Source organism: Synchiropus splendidus, chromosome 1 (genome assembly GCF_027744825.2).
Source record: "Synchiropus splendidus isolate RoL2022-P1 chromosome 1, RoL_Sspl_1.0, whole genome shotgun sequence".
Lineage (NCBI taxonomy): Eukaryota > Metazoa > Chordata > Actinopteri > Syngnathiformes > Callionymidae > Synchiropus > Synchiropus splendidus.
The window spans coordinates 55,138,100-55,165,645 of NC_071334.1; the positions used below are offsets into that span (position 1 = coordinate 55,138,100).

At 41.9% G+C, this 27,546-nt stretch overlaps 1 protein-coding gene across 3 annotated transcripts in view; it reads right to left on the reverse strand.

Moving 5' to 3' along the window:
* pappaa (pregnancy-associated plasma protein A, pappalysin 1a) overlaps positions 1-27,546 on the reverse strand; it is a 95,301-nt gene that overhangs the window by 25,411 nt on the left and 42,344 nt on the right. For all 3 annotated transcript variants that reach the window (XM_053864457.1, XM_053864450.1, XM_053864440.1), the window contains exons 11-14: positions 13,137-13,247; positions 11,755-11,890; positions 10,842-11,055; positions 6,571-6,745 (exon numbers count right to left, since the gene is read on the reverse strand). In XM_053864457.1, the coding sequence (XP_053720432.1) occupies positions 6,571-6,745; positions 10,842-11,055; positions 11,755-11,890; positions 13,137-13,247 (636 nt within the window). The remainder of the gene's footprint in view (positions 1-6,570; positions 6,746-10,841; positions 11,056-11,754; positions 11,891-13,136; positions 13,248-27,546) is intronic.

The following is a 27,546-nucleotide window of genomic DNA, read 5'->3' on the forward strand; positions in this document are numbered from 1 at the left end:
CTGTGTGAATAGTTTTCTAATATTTATACAGTCTACATCTAGTGACAGAACTCAGAAAAGTCATTTGCGTCCAAGCAAACTAAAAACTCACTGCAGGGATTTATATGAACTGAATATGAATGGAAAAAATAAGCGTTTTATTCTCAGTAGATCCCAGTCTAGAAAGAAAGAATCAATTGGAGAGCACCAACAATTAAACTTCACTTAGCAGTCATGCTTCAGCGTACTTTTTGGATCTGAATAACAGCACTGCCTCCTTGCAACTGTCTTACTCGGGTTTCTTTGTCGAAACAGAAGACTTCACTTTTTCAGTAATGAACAGAAGTCCATTGAAGAATAAAACGTTGGCAGTAAGGCTGTCATTGTCTCACATGTTCATGGAAAAGTAATCTTCTTCCATTGAATAAAGAGGAAAAATATCTGCTGAAACTTAAAAGTACTGAGCAATTTTATTTGTCTGGAATATGAGCACTGCCGGGAATAGAACCATCCACAAATTATCTTACAAATAATAGGTTTTGTATTGTAAATGTGGTTAAAACTTGTACTCAGAAACGGTTTTGCTGTTTAGTGGATCAAAATCTTGAAGACTTTTTTATTTAACCGAATCGATGATGAGTTCCCGTCGCAAAGTACAGTGTGAAGATTGACCACAGAGGAGACAGAGGAGAGTCAGAATGTATCTGGAGCTTGCCTCAGTCAGACTTATCATGGTAGAAAAGCGCGTAACCACTCAAGCTTACAGTTGGTCTCAAATAATCATCCTCCCTTCTGCACACACAGGAACCAAATTAGTTCATGGGAGTATAGACGCTCACAGATAAGGTCAGAAGGTTGGCGTTGCACCAAAGACTCAGAGCAAGGTCAACACCTCTCTGCTTGGAAAGAAGCTCCACGTGTTTTTCAGTGATGTTGATTCCCTCACCATTTCAAGACTATGGTACTGGACTGGTTCTGAGATTAGACTGTATACAGTGTTCCCCTGCTATGTCGCGCGTATTGCTGGTTTTGGAAATGAGTCTTGTAGGAGATTGTAATGCCACAGTTCCTCTTTCCCGTGTGATAAACTCACTCCCTGATGTGCAGTGCGGTGGGAGACTTCAGAAGCTCCAAACGGCACCACTTCCATTTGGGGTAGTCAAAACGCGACTCTGGTAAAATTTCATAATAAAACACTATGAGTTGACATTATTCACATTTTACTGTGAAAGAGCGACAGGAACATTATGATACGGACTATAACTCTGTATCAGGTTTCACACCGCATGCATGCAGTTGTACAGGACTTAAGTTATTGATCATAGTTTTCATTTTACTTAGAACACAAATAGCTCAACACTTGACAGTTGATTTACTCAGCATCTGGTGGCAATTGAAACATTATGGTCCGTGGTTATCAACTATACCAAGGTGGTCCCGGAACGTGACCCCCGTAACAAACGTGAAAACACTCAGTAGTCAGTATGATATTGAGCGGAAAGCGGAGAGCACTTCAAGTCACAGACAGGATGACTTGTTTTGCATGAGGCTGTCATGAGCTCGGCAGAAAAACACCTGGGTATGGTTAGACGTTTTATTCAAAACAACAGCTTGCCAGGAAAAACATATGTTTGTGTAGATTTTCAGTCAACCAGATCATAATCCGTACGTCCAAAGAGTTTAAATAAGGCCAAAGCTTTCAAATCTGCTTGACAGTCAACAAAATGCTTCCTTCAGGTTTATGGGATCAACTGGTGGTTTGACTGATACGTTGGGAAGGTGGAATATGTTGTTCCCTTGATCCTTAACAGACATACTGTGGCACCAAAAGCACAGATTTCTTCTTTAAATAACATTTTCCACTTTATTAAAATCAGCATTTGCATGATCTTGTCTCAGATATTGACTGCATTTAAACTCGAGGCAGGATATGAGCCTGACCAAAAACATTTGACCAATAAACCATGTAAGGTTTTTCGACATTGAGCCACTCTCCGTGAATAAGGCAAGAGGCGTAACACTGTGGTCGTCTTAATGGACGACCTGAGTGCCATGAGGTCTTGCACCATCAGCTCTTGGCGGCCAAACAAGGGGGTATGAGCCGAGGTCTTTAAATTATTTAAGTTATACTTTTTAATTAACGTGGTCACATTTGGCAAGCGCCTTGATGAAGTTCAAGGATAAGAGCTTTTCTAACACGATAATTAAGATGGACGATTTGGCAGAAACTGCAACCACCAAAGAAAAACCATGTGTGGACAGGAAGGAAAAGATCCAAACTCCTCTGCATTTATGAAATAAAGTGGGATGCAGGAGTTACAAGATTAGGCTTGACCACTTCAGTTAAAGATGCTCTCGTGAGCACCTGAGCCAAAACAGAAGCTTCCTCATTCATGAATGGGCTGACGGCCAAGTGGGAGACGTGGGACGCAAATCATGTCGCCGTCAATATGGCAACTGATAGACTTAAAATTCAAACGGCCTCAGAGACGTCCTTGACATCCGACTGATTATATTGTTAAAGGAATCTTCTCAACACACACAAAAAAAGCTCCCAGAAGCCGTAAAAGCAACACGTAAAAGCACATTACTGTTAATACTGTTCAACAACCTATCAACTTCTGGGAGGAGAAGGGCCTCAGGGAAATACAGTAATAACAAATCTTCATAAAATTTGCATTACGTTGATGCATTACATTCATTGAGCGGCTTCTTCCAGATGTTTTTTTTTTTTTTGGGCAGCACATTGGAACAACCATTAGCACTGCTATATATATATATATATATATATATATATATATATATATATATATATATATATATAGTTAAAGATTCTTTTAATTTTATATAGATAGATAGATAGAGAGATAGATAGATAGAGTGGTACCTCAGTTCTCGACCACAATCCGTTCCAGACGGCCGTTCAAGAAGCGATTTGTTCGAAATGTGAATCGATTTTTCCCATTACAATGAATGGAAAAAGAAATAATGCGTTCCAAGCCTTAAAATAGTCTTTTGCAGGAGTGAATGTAGAGTGTCTGCTGCAGGTGCGCTGTTCCTCTATGTGTGTGGCTGCTGCATGTGGGAGGGGATTTTTGTTCGAAATCAGACACAAAAAAAATCTCGAAATTTTTGTTCGAACTCCAATTTGTTCGAAGTCGGGAACTTTGAAAACTAAGGTAACACTGTATATATATGTGAGGGTAGAGTCCATGAATGTGGATAATAGTCCCTGCAACCTTGTTCTTGTCCTTGTACTACAGGGGCGTCCAAACCAGTCCTCAAGGGCCGCAGTGGGTGAGGGTTTTTGTTCCAGCCCAACAAGCACACACAGCTTCAGTCAAGTGTCTGAAGACTGTATTCAGTTGATTGTCAGTCTAGTGTTGCTTATTTCAGCTGACACCTCATTGGTTAAACCAGCACCCACTGTGGTCCTTTCTGAAACAGTGTGGATGTCCCTGTTGTACTATATTAGGACGCTGGGTCTCTGGCTCAAACTAGCTCTTGTAATCCAGACTACCCAAAAACAAGTTGAGACAAGTTTAAAAAAACTGACTATTTTCTTTGCAGTAAGAAATGAATGTGTGTCTGTATGACTAATAGATTTATGCTTCAATATGGTCCTGGGCCCTCAAAGTCTTGATCTCTGTACACTCTCGTCTGGGTCTCAATCCAGTCTCATGTTGGGCGGTCACAGCTATAATACTAGTTCTGAGAACAAGTAAAATCTCTAGCGATTGATGCGGGCCGACTTCTCCTGCTCGGCATGCTCGTCCTCATGTCTCGTCTGCATAATATTCTAATGGGTGCTCTCCACACCTGTCCAAAGTGCAAACCTTATTATGATGAAGACTGCTAATCCTGCTCATCTATGTTCCCTCTGGACGCCATTCAAAACAGTTTCAGGTGAAGGACCAGAGAAGCCCTTGCACAAGGAAAACTGTCCTAGAACCTGACGGATGCTGCTATCAGTCCACTCTGTATCATGATACATTGTATTTTATTGTATTATCATGATTCGACTGGCAGTGTCCAGGACTATCACAAAGACACAAAATGTGGCTCTATTATTCATTTTCAAATATTGGTTATGATGTAGATCCCCTGGCTGGTCATAGTTGTCTTGCAGCGATCAAGCTCTGTTGGTCATTTGAGGAAATTCCGACATGAAACCATGGAGCCGGGTTTCTCTGTGCCGGAACATGATGTTCCCACACCACTTCAAAGACGGGAGATATAGAAAGCAGACAAATACACATAAACAAAACCAAGCCAGTGTGGGAGACAGATGCGTCATGAAGATAGCATTATCTGAGAAGGTAGTGTACCCAGAACCACTTAAACATCTCGCTGAATCACTATGAAATCGACTCATGATGGAAGACAGAAGCTTCAGGCTGAACTTTTCAGCCTCATATGAGGAGGAAACCAAAATGAACAACATAAAATGTTGTTTCTGAGAAACAATTAATAAATGGTTTGAATGTCTTACATTATCACGAGCCAATACGTTTGTGTCTTGACAGACTGTTGCTTCATTTTCACCCTGGAAAGCAGAGTTTGCCCAACATGTGGAAACATTTAATGAGGCGGGGTGAGAGGCAAGGTGAGGAACCACCAGAGAAAGCGAGATTGAATGACAGATACTGCAGAGAAAGTTGTGAAGTTATTTAGTGGCGGTAAATGTAGCGTTATGAGTTTGCGTGCCTAAGTAAACCTCAGTGCCTGACTCAGATTTACTGTCGGATTTTTTTTTTTTAAATGATACGTGCCAACTGGTCACACAAACAGAGATGAACTATTTATAGGTTATTTCATAAAATAAATTGGTTCGCCAAAAATCCATTTCAGGTTACTTATATACTTATTTAAAGTACGTAACTTTAGCCAACATACAGTCTATATAGCACAGTGAAACATAAGTAGTTCCAAATTTTAAAAAGGCAGATTTAGATGAACTGGTGAGATGACCAAAAATCTAGATTTATCTTATCCAATTTAACTAGATTTGCCTTGCAAAATGTTATAACAACTGAATAAAAAATAAATTCTTACATCAATAAATGCAAGACTATAGACCTCCTGAGTCGTCCTGTAGGAATGACATGGTCTTCTCAAGTCATTTTTGTGCTATTGTTACCCTGTTCCCCAGAGTCTGAGCCCGTCCAAAACTGTTCCACAAAGGGTTGCAGTGGGTGCAGGTTTTTCTTCCAACCAATATGGAGGACACCCTTTCACCAATCAGGTGTCTGAAGGCTGTTCAGTCTGGTGCTGCTTGTTTCAGCTCAAACCTCATTGGTTAAACTGGGTGTGCCTTATCAGTTGGAACAAAAACCTGCACTGGCTCGGCCCTTTGAGGACGGGTTTGTCCACCGTTGACCTTGCATACAGTAACTGCACATATAGCGCATGTGTTAAAGAAGTCATCACAAAACACTGGAGACAAAGCTGAAATAATGGATATCCTGTAGTATCCTTGGGAACTGCATTTTTACACATCAACGGTGTGTTGTAACTAAATATCAGTTGGCACATTCAATTCCTCAGCTCGGCTAGAAGAAGGGGAACACATGAGTGAAAAAAAAAAAAAAAAGCCAGGTCCTCAGAATACTCTTGAAGTGTCAGTCCTCTTTTACATTAAATCTATCGAGCTCAGACACAGTTCTCCTTTCTTTTCCAGGTCTTCTCCTTAATGGCTGCATGCTCTTTTTATCCCCAAATGAACGGGCGTTGAGGAATAGCTAGACTATGTGCTGTCCATAAAATAGATCAATAAATAAATAAACCAGCACTTTTCCATATCGCTCATGGTTGAAGACGCGATGACATGCTCTGAAATGTTATTTTCCCACATTTGGCTCAATGAAACCCTCACAGTAAAAGACAGGAGGCACAGCTACACAAAACCAAAGCAAACTTACCCCCACACCTACTCCCTCAGCTGGATCCTTCATAGATTGTGTTGCAGACTGCTTTACAAAACCATGGAGAGGTGTTTATTTGGCCTTTATTTACAGCAGCTCGGGGCGGATCCAGGAGGGTTACGATCTGATGTCAACGACCCTGTGTGTTTATTTACTTGTGGTGAGCATGCTACTGTGAATGTATGTGCACATGATCTGTTTAATTGAAGAGGTTGTACTTTATGGCGTATGTGCCTACATGTGCTGCTGTGCGAGCAAATCTCCGCCCTTTAACGGCCACTTCAGTGTGTGCAGGAGGGATGAAGCGAGGGAGGGGGGAGTGCAGACACTATGTAATGATGTCATCGTCCCCGTGGAGCAGCGATAGAAAGTGACGGTGCGGCATGCTCAGGGAGGGACTGAGCACCATTAGGTTGATGCAGTATGTAGCATGTATACGAGTATGATTGTGTTTGTTTGGGGCAGCTGGGATGTTTCCAGTGCTGCACTACGAGTGACCATGATGTCACTGTCCCCGGAGACTCGCTGTGCGAAGCCTAGTTTTAGTTTGCAGGTATGCACAATATGAGCAAATATCATCTGCTCCGCTTTTGTCTGCATTCAATTCAAAGACCAGTGTGAGTGGTTGCAAGGGTTTCTGCTGGTGTGTGTGTGCGTGTGTGTGTACCTGGCTTTTGATGATGTCATCATCCTGGTGGACTTGCAGGACATATCCAGAGTTGCAGAAGATGGTGCAGCGGTCTCCGTTGTAGAAGTGATGGCCAGGGCTACTGCATTTGAGCTCTGCATTGCGGATTAGGGGTTCCGGGCAGTCGATGGCCTCACACGAATAATGTACACAACTGCATGTGTGTGTGAAACGGCGAGCAGAGGATTGTAAAGAAAGTGAGCAGAGGAAAAAACAATAAGGGTGGGGATTAGCCACAATGAGAGCGTTACATTTCAGGTGTAAAGACACTGCAGATGAAGAAAACAGTCGGCCACATTCATCCGTCAATGAGCGCTTAACATATCAAATCAATAAACCACGTGGGAAAAGATTGCTGCGTTTGCCGAGCGCATGGAAGTCTCTGCGCGCGCACATGCTCAGCAAAGAGCAGTTTCTGAATCAAGAGCGACAGGATATATAATGTGCAGGATACAATGGCAGCGTTTGGATCCAGCTCCAAGCTGGTAGCCTGATGGAGAAGCCATGTAATGCTCTTGGAATGCTCGGATGCCCAAGGCACCATTTTACAGCATTCTACAGTATAGGGTTCCCTGATGAAGTCCACGGGGAAAGTGGCAGAGACAGACAGGGAGGAAAAAATAGAATCACTAATTTGCTCTCTATTGGTTGTTTGCTTTGCTCCCCCTGTTGTAGACACACTGTTTTTTTTATATATATGATTTCCTCTGATGTCTGTAGCATGCTTTTGGAATGACATAGCAGGGCGAAAACATTACAGTTGAACAGTACTTTCAATTTCCGATTCATTTTGCAGATTTTATTGATGACTATATTAATGTTTATACTACGTTGTGTAATAGCAAACTTAAAGAGAGGCATATTCTTTGCATGTTGTACTCATATTTAAACCTGGAGTTCCAAAAACAATGCAAATGACGCACACCTAGTGCACTACTTATGTCTTTGAGATCAGCATCGTAGCTCTGAGGAACAATATTTGTGTCTTTTGTGGCCTTTATTTTTCACTGAAAATGATCCTCCACTCTAATGTCTTCTGATCGTCCTCCCGAGTCACACCTGTCCTCTTCTTGGCCTCCTTCACCATATGAAAAGAACCTCATTGGTTGTCTTCCTCTACTCCTTTTTCCGAACACCTCCTTCTTCAACACACGTGTCCAAACCATCTGGCTTCCAAACCTCTCCACAGCAGCTTTCCCAGATTTTTTTCTGAGATTTACTAATTTTTACTCTCATTTTTCCCAGTCATTTCCAATGAAATCTTCCTATCTGCCTTCCTGCTTTGCTTCTCCCACTTTCAAAATGCCATTTTCTGCTAACCGACAGATCAGAGCAGACGATAACCAGGTATAACCTATAAGGGAACTTTGCCCTTACAGTATGGATTTCAAACACCAATGTTTGGGGGTTAAGAGTCGAAATGCATGATTCACTTTAAAAGGTGATAAACTCCTGGCTTAAACAGTTTCTATCGACATAGACTGTACATCCAATTCAAAGGTGGGAGGGAGTGAGCAGCCAGGGAACACCAGCTTCTTGGATGTAGGTTTTTTGAGGACAAACGAGGAAGGCTTTCTTTGTGGACACTGTGGCTTGGTACAAAATGTCTCTGTGGTTTTCGGCTAGTCACTCAGGAATTTCTGGCATAAATTACAATTAACTACCTGGAAAACTATTCCCCTCCCATGAAAAAAAAAACAAAAAAAACAGTATACTGCAGAAGGAGACAAAAGGATAGAATTGTGCGAAAATATCTTAATGTTAATAGCTCCTGTTGTTAACAACTCAGGGAAAGAGGATGTGGTGTTTTGTGGAGGCAGAGGTATTACAGGAAATGTGCTGCACAGCCCAGGAGAATGAGCGAGAGGGGAAAGTGGGAGCTGGAGGCACCAAAAGGGGAGAATTAAGAGGGATATAGCAAATAGTTATAAGGCCAGGAAGATGGTGTGAAGGTAAAAACTGAGAAGCAGATACAGTCGAAGAGGGACAGGGGTAGAAATATATGGGAAAACAAGCGACCAGTCCCATATAAAGTCCATTTCAGACCCACCGAGCATCTCAAAGAGTAGTAAAATATAATACAGCGATTCTCCTCAAAGCTAATTCGCCCTGGTCATGACGTGGTTCACCTCTTGCCGTGTAAAACAACATCAAAATATATAAATATAATCTGGTCATAGAAAAAGGAAAAAGATAATATGGGAGCTTAGTTTGACCAAAAATATTCCTTATTGACGTGGCAAATCTTTAAATGACATTGAATTTTATACTATACGTGTCAAAAAGAGCAGCCAAACTTTTCGGTATGTGTTTGATGTTAAATCATTGCCTGGCCGAAGCAGATATACAGACACTTCAATGTTCTGTGTCTCTTGGATGTGACACTGGCAGCAGACAAAAGACACAGACGGCTCTATCTCCGCACACAGGCCCCATGACCAACCCTTGTACAGTGATTAGTTCATTTCATGTTGAAAAGCGCCGCCGAAGATCCCATCAGTGTTTCATGCATGATGGTGGTGTGGATAATTGGGAATTTGCTATTCGTTCTTGTGTGTGGCGTGGGGGGAATTGGAGTTGCTCTGTTGCTGACAGACTGGAATTTCATTGATGCGAAGTTTGAATGAAAGAAAGTTACATTTGACACTTTAAAAGTAGTGTTTTATCACGTGTGCTTAACAGTGGAGTCAGATTTGGTGGTTTGGATTGGAATGGTTCCTGGCACCTGTATGTGGTATTGCTTGGCACCGTGGTGGCCGTGTGGTGGCAGAGGTATTCCAGCTAGCTATCCCACTTAAGGCAATGTATTATTGCATCATTCGAAAGTTCATTCCATTGCTGAGTCTCATGATTTTGAGGAACTGATGCTGAAAAAGTAGTAATACCGTCTAACCAAGCCAAAGAACAACCGGCATGTTGTGTGTGAAAACTAAATATCGATTACAACAAATCACAGCTCATTTTTACGGTGAACAACGTCACCTTTTAAGGCCCATTTATGCACAGATCCGGAAAAAGACGGAGCCTTCTGTCTGTGCTTTGCGTTTATTTCGCCCATATTTCGCCATGTTTCCACAAAGCTTACTGATAGGGACCAAACGGAGCAGTACCACCAGAAACTGTGAGGGGCAGTGTAGCTGTTACTACCCGATACGTAGTTCAAATGAGACCCGCAGAAGACGTAACAATGGCTTTCTATATTTGCAATATATTTTACAGCCACCGCCTCCTATAATGCTAGCTCTGTTTAGTCTTCAGTGCAGGAGTTACGTTATCAAAACCTCTTCCACAGTCGCTACGCTTGTTTTGGAGATTGTGGTTGGCGTAAGCGTTTGACTCTGGGCTGCTCCCCCAGTGGATATATTGGTGAACACAAATACCTACACATAGAACATATGGAAACACGTGATCAGTGACAGTAACATTGTTTGAAATGGACGGGTACAATTCCGTACATAAAGGGAGCATAAATGGCCCTTTAGTCCAACCACCAAGATTCCCAACATACCATGAGCAAATCCATTGTTTTTAGTTGGCTGTAAGTGATGTGGGTTTCACAATGCTGATGGACTGTGACTTTAACAAAGAAAGCACATCATTTCCCCGAACAGGTGTTTCACTTTTTGTTCTAGAGCGAAGAATGACTGTTAAAGGCACTGACGTTGACACTGTACTTTCTGGTCATTTATTTGATATATTAGCTTTCGTAATAGCATTAGGGAAAAACAGCCACTGACAACGTTGAGGTTGAGCAATGTAAAAACCATTACGGAGAAAAATGTCTGCTTGGCAGGACTTTGGTTGGCAGAAAAAAGAAAAAAGAACTGCATGCACAAGGTGTAAAGCTGAAAGCTGGACTGCGCTGTTCATGAAGGTATGCAGTAGATTTAGTTTCATATTTGCATTATTTTAGAGTAAATCTCTTATTTGTTAATGTAATCTGGTGGTGGCCTGATTTAAGAGCAACATGGTGGTTGGCTCATTGGTGCTTTGGTGCCTGTCTCCTATCCTGAAGTCTGGTCTCAATTACTGAGGAGAGGACAATGCCAGGCTACTGTGAAGAAGCACTCGGTCGCTTCTGAAATGGAGATCAAGCTGGGAAGTCTGGGAAATGAGGGAGGCAAGGATGTTGGACCAGGCATTATGAGGATGCTGTGAACTTATCAAGTCTGTGCGTGTGAGCAAGATGAGAAGAGGATAAGAGAAAGACGCGTATGGATTGAACTGCCACTCCAGGTTTTGTTGCTCACCTTTGGCCTGTGGGGTTATAGATCTCGTTGCTCTGGCAACCGCTTATTGTGATGGGATCGAATGACTGGAATGAGCGCAGGCCCACGCCAGAGATGGCCACACGGTGGTTGGCAAATATAACCAGTATGGCCTTGGTGTGGTAGAATGCCACCGACAGGTCGTGACTGACAGGAATGACAAGGGGATTCGTGCGACAGCTCAGGCGCCAGTCACCTGCGAAGAGACAACATCACTGTGACGGCTTTCGTTTTCGGACAGTTCTCTTAATTCTGTGAGAAATTAAAGATGTAAATTCTTACTTTATCGCATCTTGCAAATAAACAAATATGAATTAATTAAGATTAATTCACAATGTTTTTATATAGCCGGCTTTGGATCCAAAAAGACTTAGTGATCAATCGAATACATCAACAAGTAGTAGTAAATACATATAATAACATGCAAATCTAAATCATACAAACATTCAAAAATGTCACAAGGAAAGAACAAAAGCAGAGAAATGAAAACTATAACATCATATAATATAATAAATATATATAATATAATCTACCAAAATAGAAAATATTTTTTGTATAGTTAATCATCATTGATTAAAATTAATAATTAAATCAATATTATATTAATATTTATTTATTTATTTTTAACGCCAAAAATGAGGTAAACAACACGAAAAACAAATGGTTGAATCGTTTAATTCTCTGGGATCAGTTTTGACCAGATCTGGTCCACATTCTCAGACAACTGAGATCAGATTTTGTCACTACTTTTCTACTGAGTATGAACATGAGAAATCATTGGTTCCAGTATATGAAGAATTGTAACGCCACCAAATCTGTTCACGATTAAGGACTAGATAAATCACACGGCATTATTGACAGACAAAGAGAAACTTGTTCAGTATTCATCTCTCACCTAGACTGTGGATGCCCTCTTTTGTGTCCACCAGCTGGACAGTGATGTTACACTGGGTCTGGTCCATGTAGCCGGTCCCATCAGCAGCCAGGTGAATAATGACCGCCGCTGCCACCATGGGATGCGAGAAATGAGCCTGAAATAAACATATCCATAAAATAAAAAACATATATTCCTCTTTCCAAACGTTTTTTTTTTTCCGGCAAATTCCATTTAGTTCATTTGTGATGCACAATGTTGAGCGCCTCTGCAGCTGCTGGCAGCTTGACACTGGAGATAGATCATTACGGTCAACGTCTTTAATCAGAATTCCGGACTTTGAGAATATGATCCGTGTGTATCTTTGGTGTCCAAGTGTGGACAACTGCAGCATTGTGATATGTGATAGAATCCCTTGTGGCAGATGAATATGGATCTGTCTCATACCAAGTCTTAAATACTTCTCAGGTTTCATGTGTTCCACGTAATAAGCATGTGAAGAGAGCAAGAGCTGACACACTAAATTATAGCGGATAAAAACACTTTTTTTTAACCTGACAGACATTTCAACCTTGTGTTGAGAGAGCGTCCGAGGTCGGCATTGGGGAAAGCCACTTCAAAATTGTCTCTGGAAGTAACAATGTTGAATCAGCAATATACTACGTATGGACAGAGTTGAACCCATCTTCACCATCCTTCCAAGTCGCACTCGTCCTCCTCATGCCCTTATCCACCACACCCATGAACCTCATTGGTTGTCTTTCGCTTCATCTCTGACTCTGCAAGGTGTAAGCTTACTTCTATTTGAGTGAGGGGAGAACGGAGCATGAGTTCGACAGATGAATTGATGCAACATCCTGGGCCATTAAACCTCTATAGGACTCTGCTAAGATGTCAGTCAAATGATCAAGTTCCTGATCGATATATGTCCCTTCTCTCAGCTACAGTGCCTTGGATGATGAACGATTGAAACAACAAGATGCCAATATTATTTTCCTCCAGTGGGTGGCGGAGAGCTTTGTCAGTTGCTTGATTCTCAACAGCAGAATCCCTTTGCCTGAGCACTGAGCGCAGAAGCCTGAGGTGGCTTGGGTGTCTTGTAAGCCTGTTGTTCAGGGAATGTCCACCGGAGCGGAGGCCCTCACGCTAGAGACGCCAAGCAGTTGAGTTGCCTAGGTAACACACGTTTGGATACCCTCAGAGGAGCTGGAGGAGGTTTTTGGTGAGAAAGAACTCTTCACTCCGACTTCTGTCTCCATGACCTGATCTCAGATGGGTGGTAGGAAAGTGATGGACAGAATCTAAAATGTTCTGATCAATGGAATTATTTGACTTCTTTCTTCTACAGAACTCGTGGAAATGGTGGAATACAATGCCATGGCAGTAGAGAAAGAAGGTCTCACTTTGAGCCAGTAGTTAGGATATCCCCAGGATGTCTTGTGCGCCTCGCGACAGGGGAACCATGCGTACTGTGAGACTCCATCGGACAGATCAAACACCTTGGACTGACATGTCTGAGGAAAAGAGAGAAGGGAACATGAATGTTACATACATGACATACATTCATACAGTATGTATTTAACTATATCAAAGAGACTCAGTTTTAACAACAAAACTAAATAATGTTGTGCTCATTCTTTGTGTAGAGACACACCTGCCCACAAGGTGGATCAAGAGACTTATGAAGCTGGCATAACACCTATGACCTTGGATACAATGTATATGTAAATACTTATGTTGGTGTCTATATTTTGTTTCACATCTACTGGTTGATTTATGTGTGTGTGTATTTTATAGTTTTAAATGGAGTGGAACAGCGCCCCTGATTTTGTTGTACAACACCTAGAATAGTGTAGGTCACCAAGATGATGCAGATAAATACACACAATTAAAAAAAAAAAATATTTATATCCAGATATCCAAGTAGGTTTAATATCAGTGGTGACAAAGTTGGTAACTACAACCACAACGTCTGATGATGCTTCTAACTTTGCCACTAAAAATGGTTTCAATTCACAATCTTAACTTCCGATTGTGGTGGCAGCAGCTCATTTCTGCGACGACCGACCTCATCGGGCGCAAAATTCGACTGATGTCAATTATTTCATGTTCAGAGACAGACAGTGACCACATCTCTTTCTAGAGCAGTTTTTGAATGAACAATTATCTGTTAGTAATCAAACCACAGGATAGCAGGTTTGATGTGTAAAAAAAGTATAAATAAATAAAATTATTGTGGAATAATTTGCTTAATACTTCAGAAAATAGTTTCTCAGATGTGAACCTGCTGATATTTATCCATTCTGTGCTTAGAGTGACGTGACACAAGTCCTTTATAGTATTAATATTAAAAGTACCTTGGCAAACTACTGTAGGATGCGACTTACAGAGTGGAATGATGACACAAATATAGTTGTTTTAAAACTGTTGTGTTACAACACACTTGTGTTTGAATGTTGAGCTATTCCAGTCAGTAAGGCACCACATATAGAGCAGGAGAAACCTGCTCAGACTAGGGGTGAAAAACCAACACAATTGTAAAAGACAATTGATGAACACAGGCGGAGGGGGTGAGGGAGGTTGAATCACCAAGGGCGCTAAGTTTCGCCCGCTGCACTGAGCCAGTGAAATGAGACTCCAGTAACATGAGAGTTCTGCTAAAGATGCTACTGTAGATTCCTGCCGGTGTGGAAAACCGCCCGGACCACCTATCTGCCCGTATATCTGTCCCCTGTATCTGTTGACATAACCTTATCTGCTCAGAGCTGAAGCAGCAGAAATGAGGAAGGCGTGTGACAAAACACCTGAGATCAATCCATCAAGGCGCAGAACAGTCATGTAGGATCTCCATTTTTCTTTATGATGTGTGTGGACGCGAACAGACGCGAAAGGTGAGCAGAGTTTAGCAGAGTTAAATTCAGGGCAAAGTGCAGAAAGGTCTTCTCAAACCCGAGACATCCCATGATGGGAAAGAAGTAAGAGGAGTGGGTTTCCATTGCTGCTGACCATTTCCATGTGCAAAGTGACGACTTATTCATGTAAACACAGGTGGCACCAGCAACACTGTCCTCCACATACCCACTGCTTCTTGTCCCTTCTTCCTCAGCCCCCCCTGTGCTTTTCTAACAGCCTACTGTTTGAGACAGGCAAACACTGCCTGGTATGCCAGCACCCCCAGCCCCCCAGAAACAAGCACAACCACCCCTCCTTCCTGAAAAGCATCACTCAAGAGGGATGCAATTCACAAGTCTCCCACAGCTCATTTCACTTCCCCCCATCTTGACTTCATACAAGGCAAAGCACTTCAGATAGATATGTCATTGATTTGATGTCATAAAAAAGGTGGAAATGGATTTGCACTTCAGTTATCTCACTAAAGCTGGCGTTCAGCGCTTTCAGATTTAGACGTTTTCTGTGTAGAACTATTATGTGTCCGTGGGAGTGAGCGCAGCCATAATGTAACAAGCTAACAAGCGGAGCCTCTCTGCAGTTTCCACATTTAAAAACTAATCACCTTTTACAAGGAAAAAAGAAAGTCCTCTGCAAGCCTTAAACAGGACCTTCAGCAGAATGCAACTACTTTTCTTTAAACGGGACCAAGCGTGCGCCTTTTCTGACTGATGGCTTTGCTTCAATGTTGAAGTCGTCTTCATCTTGATGCGGTAAGTCCCTCATCATGTTACCCACGGCTCAGAAGGTGGACTGTGCATCAATTGAAAGCCTAAAGTGTCAACATACAACACTGAAGGCTGCCTTTGGCGTCCAAAATCCACTTTGCCAATGTCAATATATGACGCCATGGGAGTGAGAATGTGTTGAGTAACTTTGCTTTGACTTTGCTTTGCTTTTTGAAGTTAAGGTTGGTAGATCTTAACTTACATATTCATGTCTTTCCACATGCCTTTTATGACCTGTATGTGGCATCGCAATGCTCTCGCAAGACAACAAAGACGGAGACACAAGCGAATGAAAGCTTGTGCATTACCAAGAACAACACAAACATGCTGTCAAACTTGACAACTACAATCGGAATTGAAGATTTTGTAATTCTATATACAGTAAGCTCAAAAGCTACAGTATCTGGGAACTAATATTCTAGTAATACTCTGCTGCCAGACATCATTGTGCAGTGACAAGAAGCCAGAGAGGTGGGGTGGTGATGTCATTTTGGAAATGGAAGATGGAAGGTGCAACAGGACCTCCATTATTGTTATTATGATTATTATAAAAGAATTTTATCAACAGCTCCACTGAGGAAACATTCATGTCATGCCATGCAAAACAGAATTTAAAATTAAATTAAATGTATTTTCCATGCGAGGAACTGTCTCCGAAAGGACTTTGAGGACATCACTAGTTTTACCAAAGTATTTAAAAAGTGTTTATTTCTGAAAAGATTTTTCAATATTGACTGATCAGTCTCATTCCAAGAACAGTTGTTTTGTACATTTTTTTTTTTGTGAAAAAACGTCATATATTAAACAAACAAATTAGTTTGTATGTTGGACATGTTTGCGCTAAAAATGAAACTCAACTTTTGGACCGAAGGTGACATCTTTTGTCTATTTAGCATGGTGGGCATGCTGGAGTTAAGGAGCCAATGTGAGTAGCTGTTCACAACACATGAACACGAGCAGAAACATGAGGAGATTGGTGGGTGTGACTGCGTAGAGAAGTCTAGGACCTTCAAAAACCGACAGATACTACTACAGATACTGTACAATCTACAGTACATGCTCCCCTCGATCAGATTCAACTTCAAATCAATAGCAGCAAGACACTGAAACTTTATCTCTCCACTCTGGCAACGTAGAAAAGTTGCTCTCTTGTGTGCATGAATGTTTAGTAGTCACCAAACTGTGACGGATGACTGCATGTAGGTGCCTTTCCTAAAGACCCTGCAATGAAGGCTCATTGGATTGTGCTTCACATTTCACAACAGACAGTTTCACACAGAAAACAACACTCAGTCAAGGAGGTTTTCGGTTGGTCTAATGCGGTGCAAATTCCCCTATTGGAATGATTAAAATTGAGAATATTTTGATAACATTTTGATAAAATATAACCAGAAATGGGGGGATTGTACAACAAACAAACCAAAAACAAGAATTACTTGTGAATATTTTGGCATGAAAAAGAGTGTTATACATTAATAATGTATTTAACTATGAGTATCAACATCCGAATGCACCAATATTACACTTCTGCAGTTCTTGGCGAACCACCAAAATATCCAGCCAACACACAAATGCAGATGGTCCTAATTTTTCTCCATGCACGTGGCGCCGAGCCAACTCTTGCCTACGTGTTTGTAAATCACCGTGCAGATAAAAGAAGAGTTTGGAATTTTGAGCGGAGGGAAAACCAAAGTCAAGGAAGTGCAACTGTCAAACGCATTATCCCGACTGTATATCTGCGAGGGGTAATGTTCAGGGGAAAACATGTTAATGGCAATAGTGATTTCTCCAACGGCAAAACACATGAAATCGGCAACATTTTCAGAGGGTGATGATGATTGAATCGGAGGGCAGCAGGTACGGGACGGGGAAGGATCCGTCCCTTTTCTTTTGTTAGAAAACAATTCACCACTGCACACATTGTTCTCAAACAGTGCGGTAGGTACTTTGAAGTCTGGCCTGAAAATCTTATGCAACTAGTTTATTCATTTTGAACAGCTTTCTTCCTAACTTTAGGGGATTTTTCCTTACTTTAGACCTTAACCCAAAGGCCTCTTCCTAGATAAAAGCCCTGAAAAAAGCCCCTTTGTGGAAGCCATAGCAGATGTACGAATGCACTCGTGTTTCCACTCAACAGGATTCAGTTTGTTGCCGCTCAGTGTCCAAAAACCTTGACTTGGTTTCTTGGTTCTGACAGCAAGTAAACAGCCCGCGTACGTGTGTGATTAAGCGCCGGAAGATGGTGTCGATCGTATCCCCACATGTTCTGTGTCTGCTAGGCCTTTCGTCCACAAGGCATCAGCATTTTGAGCCACTTTTTTGAAATTGGGTGGATGGTAACCTAACCACGTGTTAACCTGAGTCTCTCACCCCAACGTCTTCTTTTTGTGGTTCTTCAGTGGTTTGCACATAGTGAGAACAATACATCGAGAACGCAGGTTCTAGCTTTAGGTACATGCAATATCAGAAAATGAAGCCGATACGGTTGCCTAACTGAATACAAATGCAACCTCCTTGGACGATCTGCTTTCCAAACCTCTTCCACATAATTAACTTGTGTAAATAGAAACTAAACTCACTTGAAAGAATGTGGAACGCAAACAGGCAAACAAACTCACCACGACAATCTACAGCACTAGAAGATCTGAACTCACACATTTTTGACACTGGAATTGTTGCCTTTGCTTTCCAGCACAGCCCAAAACAAACAGGCAACACCTACTCTCAAGTCAACTTGATTTTCTTCAAAGATAAAAATCTCATTTCTCAAAGTCTCTCCATATAATACCTCAGAGCGCCGTGGGAAGTCAATTATTAAACCTCTCATCATGATTAACTGGCTAGAAATATTTTTGTTGGGCGACTGTGTTATTGTGCCTCATACCTTGTCATGCCAGCTGGTGAATGAAACAGATGCTATTAATGCAGATGTTAACTAGGTCAGGAACGGGCAAAGATTCTGAGTTGGTTTCTATATTTACGTGAAAAGTCCAAGGGGTAAATGCTCGAAAGTGGATTCCAGTCTGCCTTAGCTTTGCGGTATTGTGGCGATGGGGACTGCGGTTATGCAGAGAGTAGCTCGACTAAGGCAATAGCTTGATGTTCTCCTGGGTTTCATACAGTGCTGAGACAATCACGCTGTGAGTAGTTCACCTCCATGACAAAGGGTGGCGCCATGAGCTCTTTAGTTCTTCCATTTCCTATGATCGAAGTTGACAGGTAGCAAGGAGCCGTTTCAGACTGTGTATTGAACTCTGTAGACAGTGATGGTACTGACTGATGAACTAGTTTAACTTCAGTGGTCCAGAATCAGCGCGTCAACGCATTTCCTTCGGCAGGTTTTGGAAATAAACTTGCAAGTGTCTGACTAAAATGAAAAATTCTGGAGATTGTGTTGTCCATGTATCACAAAAAAGATACATGCCAAGTATCTAAAGTACAGAGTCGCACTTTTGATCACCGTCATGAGCCCCGACTCACTTAGCAACCATGCTAAACAACGGTTGCTAAGGTTGTGGTAATGTGTTCTCCTTAAACCGATCACGTCTTCTAATGTTCTTGTGGAAACTAAGCAACCTGAGTGAAGGAAGGTGAAGACAAATCTGCACATCTGCAGATCATCATCATCATCACGCGTGACAAAACACAGCTGATATCAGGTTTGTTATGTGTTCACCGCAGACATCGGCTAAGACGAGGATCACACGTACTGCACATCAGGTTACACACACGACTTCTCCATTGTATAGAAGGCTATTAGACATCATTAGACCATGATTAGTCTGAGAGTTTTGTTTACTTCCGCTGCGTAGCTGAAGCTCCCGCAGCCACACATCACTCAGTCCAGTATATGTTAGCTTCGTCAAGCTATTAACCACATTATCTAAGTCCTGTGGTCCGACTAAGAGACATTCTAAGTTCTCTCCAGTAGTCGAACTGATGTGTTTGCATGCGTTTTAAAAGTCTGAACTTAGCCGGACAAAAGCAATAATTTGGTTTACTGAGCCGCCATACTTTACATGCTCAATGGTGAGCCATGATTCAACCACAAACGTGAAATAGAAAGACGCGACATAAATGCTCTAAATGCATGAACATCTAAAATCCCAGCAAATAGGTTTTGGGCAAGATAGGGACAAAAAGTGAAGCGCTTATTTGAGACAATGCCTTTGCCCCCCGTTTTTATAAAACAACCTCTTTAATAAAATAGTTTATTAAACAATAACAATGCAGAAAGTTGTTGTTTCGCAAAACAACTTACCTCCATGCATTCCCTGGTTTGGCGAGCAACTCATATGCAAGTGCCGCATGACTAAAACATTAGTTGAAGCAGTTTGTGTTCCCATCTCTCAAGTCCATTCAAAAATATACCCCATCAATGCACTCGCAGACTTCTAGACGCCATTTTGACAACTTAATGTCTTGCATACTGTGTATCGTGTGGCAAATGGATAACGGCAAAAAAAAGCATAAGCAGATATAATCAGCGGATTGGTTTCTAAAAGCATTTCTGTTGTCTTTGTCAACAAATGTCCTCCCAAAACTCTTGTCTGCACCAATTTGCAAAATCTTCAAAACACAATCCCAGTGTTTAATGTGAAGAGACTGTGCTCGGTTTCTCACTTTGTTTATACATACAAGTCTGCGGTTCCAAGCGCTACAAGTAAAATCTTAATTTTTAGAGCCGTAAATCTAATCGCCAGCATGTGAAAATTCTCCGCTCAGCAGAACTGACTGCACCAAGGTCAGGCGGTCCCCTAGTTTCTCTTTGGGTTTGTGGAAAACTTGGACATGCAGCCATTATATAAACAATTTCCTACGTGAATATTTGTCCTGACACAGCACCTTCTAAAACATGGTGATATCCCTTTTCAGGGAGGGAGAGAGAAACTACTGCGAGTTTCCAAACACCATGCTATGGTTTAACGGAATGCTGGTGAGTGCCTGGCATCTGAGGTAATGTCCTGTCACTCAGTCCCCACCCATGCCCACTGCAGCTCACCGCCTCACTGGTCCAGGACTAATGATGGTGACGTCCTCGTCCCACTGAGAATGAAGCTGTCAATGTGGGTGAATGAGTGCAATTACGCAGTTGGCCTATTCCCGTCTCTCTCCGGGGCCAGACATGAGAAGTGACTGGGTGGTAAAGAGCGCAAACCACACTCTAAAACATTGTGGACTGGTGAGCACACAACCCACGCAAAACAGATGGATTTGCTGAGAGTATAAATGTTCTTAAATCAGCGGCCCCGAGTGTGCAATAAAACAGGGCAAAAACCTTGCATATTAACAGCTCTGAAATGTTATGGCGGAGTCATCAGTGTCATGACAAAGTCCGCCAACCGCAACGAGGTTACCACATGGCCAGGCCCGTGATAATAATTGAAACGGGAAAAAGTAAAAGGGAAAAATGATCGCAATGCCAGAGGTTTCTTTTAATGTCACCGCACGTTTATGGCACTGGCAGAGCGCCCGACGGGTTTCAAGGAGCGCTGGTGTGAGGGACGGTGTCAGAGAAGCTGGCTTCCCCGCACAGCTACTGTACATTTGTCTTGCTTTCACAGTGTCCCTTTATTCCTGCCAGCATTACTTCGATGAAGATTTATGGTCGAGGTTGTGCCATCCAGAACTGGTACATGTTTGTTTTACAACCCAAGATGGATGGACTTCATATATAAACAATTTCTTGTAGCGTGAGAGAACTCAAATGTGATACCTTCTGTTGCTTATGTATAATTAAGCGGCGAGTTCTCAAGGGTGCCGGAGGTTGCGTCAGAGATTGCCTGGGCAGCAGCGCTCTCTGGAGAAATCACCTGGCTTGCTGTTGGATCTCCAATTTGAACGAAACTTGCACCCACCGCGAAAGTGACCATGGGCACTGGCACACGCAGGTTAGCTGTGAGGACCTTTTTTTTCTGATTCAGAGCAAGGAAAACTGGTGCGCTGTATTCCATGGTGCGGTGGGGGGAGGGAAGGAGGTAACTGTGCTCCATGAAGACAGCAGTAGTACATTTGAGTCCCCAATGGACCTGGCCTTTAATCCTGCATGAAGTCATGACGACGGGCCGAGAGTGTTTGTGTGTGCAGGTGTGTTTGTAACTCCAGAACAACCGTGATCTGACTATGAATTCAAATTCTGAAGAATGTGGGAACTGACATTTTTAGTATCAAACAGACTATGCTTCATTTACATGATCTAATTAAATGTATTACACCTGGAAAGAAAAGAGATTTTTTTTGCAACATGACAAATATGACAAAATAAATAATGCATGAGTGAAGTACACAAACGTCTGGGAGGAACAGATATAGTTAGCCCATCAGGCGTCAGGTCTATGTACATTACATTCAAATTTTATCAGGAAAACCGAAAATGTAACTTACTCCAATGGCACCAAAACCTCAATGAAGAACGAAAATAGTTTTCTGTTACTTGAGTTACGACCATTAAACCATTGCAGAACAGAGTAGTGAACTGACTCAGTAATTCTTCTCAATAGATTTTGGCCGTTGGCAACTGAGTTTAAACTGTATAATACCTCTTTTGTTAATGAAAAATAACTTTTAACATTGAAGGAATATATGTGTCGGCATGGATTCAGGGACACTGATGATCTGTTTTGAAGTATAACTTATTGAGTGAAGTATGTGTCAACGTTGTTTTAAGAGATCAATGAAAACAATTTCCAGCTCATGACTAGATAGAAGAGAAAAGTTTACATTGACACCATTGATGTGCTTTTCGTTTACCAAAATTCAATATGTTTTTCATTTGTTTAATATTCTAGAATCCAAAATCAGATAGTATTTCCACTTTTCCCAATGAATGACAGTGACAGACAGACTTATCGTTGAGAAAACATCACTACTAGTTTTAGCTTGCTAAGCAAGTTCAAGAAAGACCCACCTCCAAACAAACAACATACAACAACGTACAAACATTTTGTCTGAGTGTGGCAAGGTATCTCACACATCAGTCGTGTTGTATAGAAATCCCTTGCACCCAGTCGTATTCACTGTCAGACTTCCATGTTGTGTTTTAATAGGCTCAGGGGCAAGTCTGTAAAAGCGTGTGTCCAAAAAAAGCAGCAATGATTCCACTGTTACAAACTATTTTTTTTTCTAATAGATCATTCTTTAATCCAATAAAACAATCAGTCACATCAATTTCCAAACCATTTAGTCTCCAGTAACAACCACAAACCTCATTGGTTCATTCATCCGTCAGTGGGTCTGACGTCTTATATTAATTCGCGTGACATCAAAGCCACTTCCCTGCTACTGTTTTCACCCCAGTATCCAGTTTGATTTCGTCAAGCTTAGTTGTTTACAGCGTCAGTTTCTCTGCATCTCTCTCTCAATGTATCATCACAGTGACCTATTCTACTCCTGCAATCAAGATCTCAAACACACCGTACAATTGCACTTGAGAGATCGTGCAGAGGCACAATCTCTGTCCTCAAGGGCCTCGTGCTGTTGTTTCTTTCCTACATCCGTATAGATTCCTATCACTGATGCCCACATCGATGACTCGCAGAACCAACAATGACTTTAAACATCAAACAGAAACTGAAGCACAAAACCAATACAGGACATGTTGACAAGATCAGAAGGAAATGATTACCGCCGGGTCTTTTCTTTTTCTTGTTCTGAACATGAAACCTGAGCGAACGCGGACGAGGAGCATGTTAGCACGTCCTATATCCAGCAGGAATGACTACAATCTCTGCTTAGATTAATCCGGAAAAGATGAGGTGAAAACAAGGCATCGGAATGTATGTCACTCTCTTTTCATTCTTTAGCTGAGCTATTTGAGCTTTCTTTTTCCTTGGCAACACAGAGACAAGGATCATGATCATGTTTTGGAGATACAGTGGTACCTCGGTTTTCGAACAAATCGGAGTTCGAACAAAAATAAAAAAACATAACGCGCGCAGATCAGCTGACCCACGACACGCTTTATTATTGTGTATAACGCAGCCTCCGTATGGAGACGTGTCCCGTTAGCTACATTTACTGACTGTTTTTTCTTCATATTGAGGTGTAAAACCTTTCCTGTCTCCACACTGGACCGTGGTAGAGTGTCACAGGGGAGGTGCTCGCTCTCCACACCTCCGAGGCTGGAGCGTTCACTCCAGGGTTTGATGTCCTGTTGTGGGCTGGAGCTCGGACAGGGATGAGGCGAGTCTGGGACAGAGCGTGACTTGGTTTATGACTTTGTCACAGCCAAACTGCACAGAAGCGCACATTCAGAGCTGGACACGCACCGGGCACCTCTTCACTTCTGGAGAGACGTCACTCACTCGGCAACCCCTCCCACATGCAGCGGCCACACACATAGAGGAACAGCGCACCTGCAGCAGACACTCTACATTCACTCCTACAAAAGCCTGTTTTAAGGCTTGGAAAGCATTATTTCCTTTTCCATTAAGTGTAATGAGAAAAATCGATTCAGATTTCAAACAAATCGCTTCTTGAACGGCCGTCTGGAACGGATTGCGGTCGAGAACCGAGGTACCACTGTATAACTCTCCTGCTTCTAGGCTAAGGCACCATTCTATCCCGATGTATCTGGATCTGGATGTATCTCCAGAGTTAGCATCAAATGGCTAAAAAGAGAACGTCAGTAAAAATATTGCTTAAATCAACACCAATTGATGCTCAGAGAATAAAACTGGGAATGATCTCTGTGAGGGATAAAAAAAAAAAACAAGGAAATGTGGTTAGTGCAGCTTAAAAAAAACATCATTGGTGGCCTTGACTAATCCCACGAAGAGGTATAATCTCTTTCGTACTACTGTACTTTCATTGTAAAAGGGATTGGGTCCAAAGAATGACAAAAAGATAGAGTGCATTGTAATAGCATTGTCAATGGCCAAGGATTTTATCCCATAACTGTTGTTATTGTAGACGAGCTGGTGGCAGGGACGCCATTAATCTTATTTATGCGTGGTCACCCAGTGCTCATGTTTCTTCAGCAAAGACACAATGCAGCAATATTTCCCATCCAGTGTCATCAAGTGGAAGCAGTGACAAATTATTAAAAAGATTAAATGGTCATTAGATAATGTTTCCACCTTGCTGACTCCGGCGATGCCAATGCTTTGTCGTGAATCATCACCGAGACAGTGTTTGTTTGACAGATTTATCAGGGAGGGTGCCATTTCAAATGAATCTTAATCTCCCGCAACACTTTGACAAAAGGCTCTGTCATTGTAAACGCCACAGCGAAATTTGAAAGCTGCTTAATATTTCTACATCGGTTAATAAATGGGCAAACAAAAACCATTCGGCTGTCAACTTTGATTTTTCTGTTATTGCCATAAGGAGTGTAGAGACATGGGAGTGGCAAACTTGACAACTGTCATTAGGAGTGACAGTGACACACATTAGAGAGAGAGTTGGGGGCGAAGTAATGAAGGCCAGTTTGGACATATGGAGAGGCAAGGCAGCATTGGACCAATAATCTCGCAGACAAAGATAACAGGAAAGAGGAGAAGAGAACGACCAATGAGGCTCATGGGTGTGTTAAAGGAGGACATGCGGAGGACACTCAAACCAATCCTCACTCCCATGGCATCATGTACGTTTTCATCCTATACTGACGCCAGAGGCAGTTTTCCGCGTTGCATGTTGACGCATAGGCATTTCAATGATGCATAAAATGCTTTGCCACCCGTGTAGGGGACTGTGAAGAGGGTGCACAGGGGGAGACTCGCAGAAGCTGTCCTCTCTGGTTTGTATTGGATGTCATTTGCTATGTACAACACTGACTTGCAACACAACGATTTAGTCACCGCGGATAGCCATTTGGGCTTTAAATAGAAAATGATATATTATAATGTGAAGGTTGATAGGAGCGCCATCCCATGGCTTACCTAACGTCAATATAGGACACCACAGGAGTGAGGACGTGTTGGTCACTAAAAGCCAAAGAAAAAGAAGATCCAACCAAAAACAATCAATTCCTCATGCACTCTGTTATGGACCCAATAACAGTAATGGTGTCAGCTGGGACCGCTATAGGTTCAGATCTCCAGGTCGTTCATTTTAGACATTGATGAATCATAATTATGTGAAATTCAATTTATACTACATGCCAACTCTCAACACTCTATAGTGATGACTCATATCTGCAAGTTGGCAAACCAATTCTATGACAAAAGCTGTTACGAGCGCAGTGCAACAAAAAAACAGCAAAACAAAGGCCCCTCTGGCAGACTGCCTTTCTTACCAACATTTGACGAAAAACTCAAGACGAGACCAACTAAAAGAATCGAACTAGTGTTTGGTCCACAGAAGGTATTATTCGGATTTTGTGTTTTAAAACTTGTATATTGAACTCTGGGCACAATTCTGGTAATGGCCATTCTAGTCAGTTTAAGTGGGTTGGATGACAAATACAGAACAATCTTTGCAGAAGGAAGGGACTTCGAAGGGGATGAGACATTCCTTTAGTGCTTAGAGTTTTTGTTGGAGGAGCAGAAACACTGATAGTTCAACTGGACTAAGAATCTATGAATTGCTTTGCTGTATGTGACGGTGATGTTTCATCACTGTAGATTGAACTCCCCTACGCTGGGAAAATCTGAATGTAAAGCCCTGAGGAAGAGAACTCTTCATCACCAATTTAGCTCCTCAAAACTAGCTCTCTGCGTGGCCCGATGGTGCGATATTGGCCCTATCTGACTAGGTACGTAATAATGAAATGTAAGCTGAGCACTTTTTCTCATTGTAATACTCAATTGATGTTTTTGTTGTTGTTTTTTGTGCTTTCCCCACATTATCACTTATTTAGTTTGGTTATAGACACACTGTAGATCTTTGATGGGAAAATGTGTTGCTGTGTTAAACTGGGCTTTGAGGACACAGCATTTCAAATAGAGGTGAGTTTCAAGATGTACTTGACAGACGAATGATTGAAAACGCATGAAAGAGGTGGAGACAAAGGAACAGAGAGAAACAACTGCCTGGCCCTGCCATTAACCTGATCGTCCCCCATATGTGCAAATGAACTTGTGCGTCGACTGAAGTGTCCAGTCAGTGGAGGTGTACTGAAATAACCTGATCCCATATGACTCTTGGGGGAACGGTCTGTTCTCAACATTGCGAGGAACAGTGTTTCCATGAAAGTCCTTGACTTCACAGCTTTAAAATGTTTCGCTGGTGTCGGATTCCAATAACGGAATTCGCCATCTGCACGCCTTGTTAGTTATATTGTCCTGCACCCAGTTTTGACCCAGAATCTACTCATATATAGCTCATGAACATCTACCTCTATATCTAACGTAGAAAGAAGCCCCGCCCTCCATGTGACACATATGCAAGGCAGTGAAAATTAATGTTAAAATTTTAGCATAATAAAAATGTTGGTTGGCAAATTTCCAGAGGTGGGACTAAACAATGAAGAGTGAAAATAAAATGGGGATTTACAAAGCAAATTTCAACAACATGCCATTGCTTTGAGAGGGGATTAAGACGGATTGAGAATAAAGCACTTCTATGTTAGTGTAGCTTTGTGTGTGTGTGTGTGTGTGTACTGTATAGTTGCGTATGCATCGCGTTAATGTTTTGTGCAATCAGCCCCTGCGTTGAAACAGCAACAGATCAATGTGTCCAGCACGCTTAGGTGAAATCAATGGCATCTTGTTCCGTCCTCAGAAAGCATTACTTTAATGAGAGCTGCAAACTTCTGCAGGAGGAATCGAATTAAATGCCCCAATATTTCAAAATAATGAACTGGTAATTTGGCAAAAGAAGTTACATTGAAAGTGTTTCGACGGAAACTGAAAGAAGTGAAAAGCCAGTTAAAATTATTGGGGCAAAATGCAATGGGATCAACAAAACACGAAAACAAGTCGAAAACAATTTATATTTTTACTCGCAGTGCTAAGACAGACTTTTGTTTTCTGTTTGTTTTCTGTCCACTAGACAAATAGCCTCAAAAGTTATCAAGACTTTTCAAAGAGATTTCCAGGTTATTGTTGATAATGGGATAAGGAGCAGGTAATTCTCTGAAATACCATCTGGACCGCAGTCGTTCCTCACCACAACTCATATTGTGGTGACTCACACCTTTCTTTTCCTCCATTTTTGTGTACCAACATGGGAAAGTGGGTCAAAATATGTCGTCAAT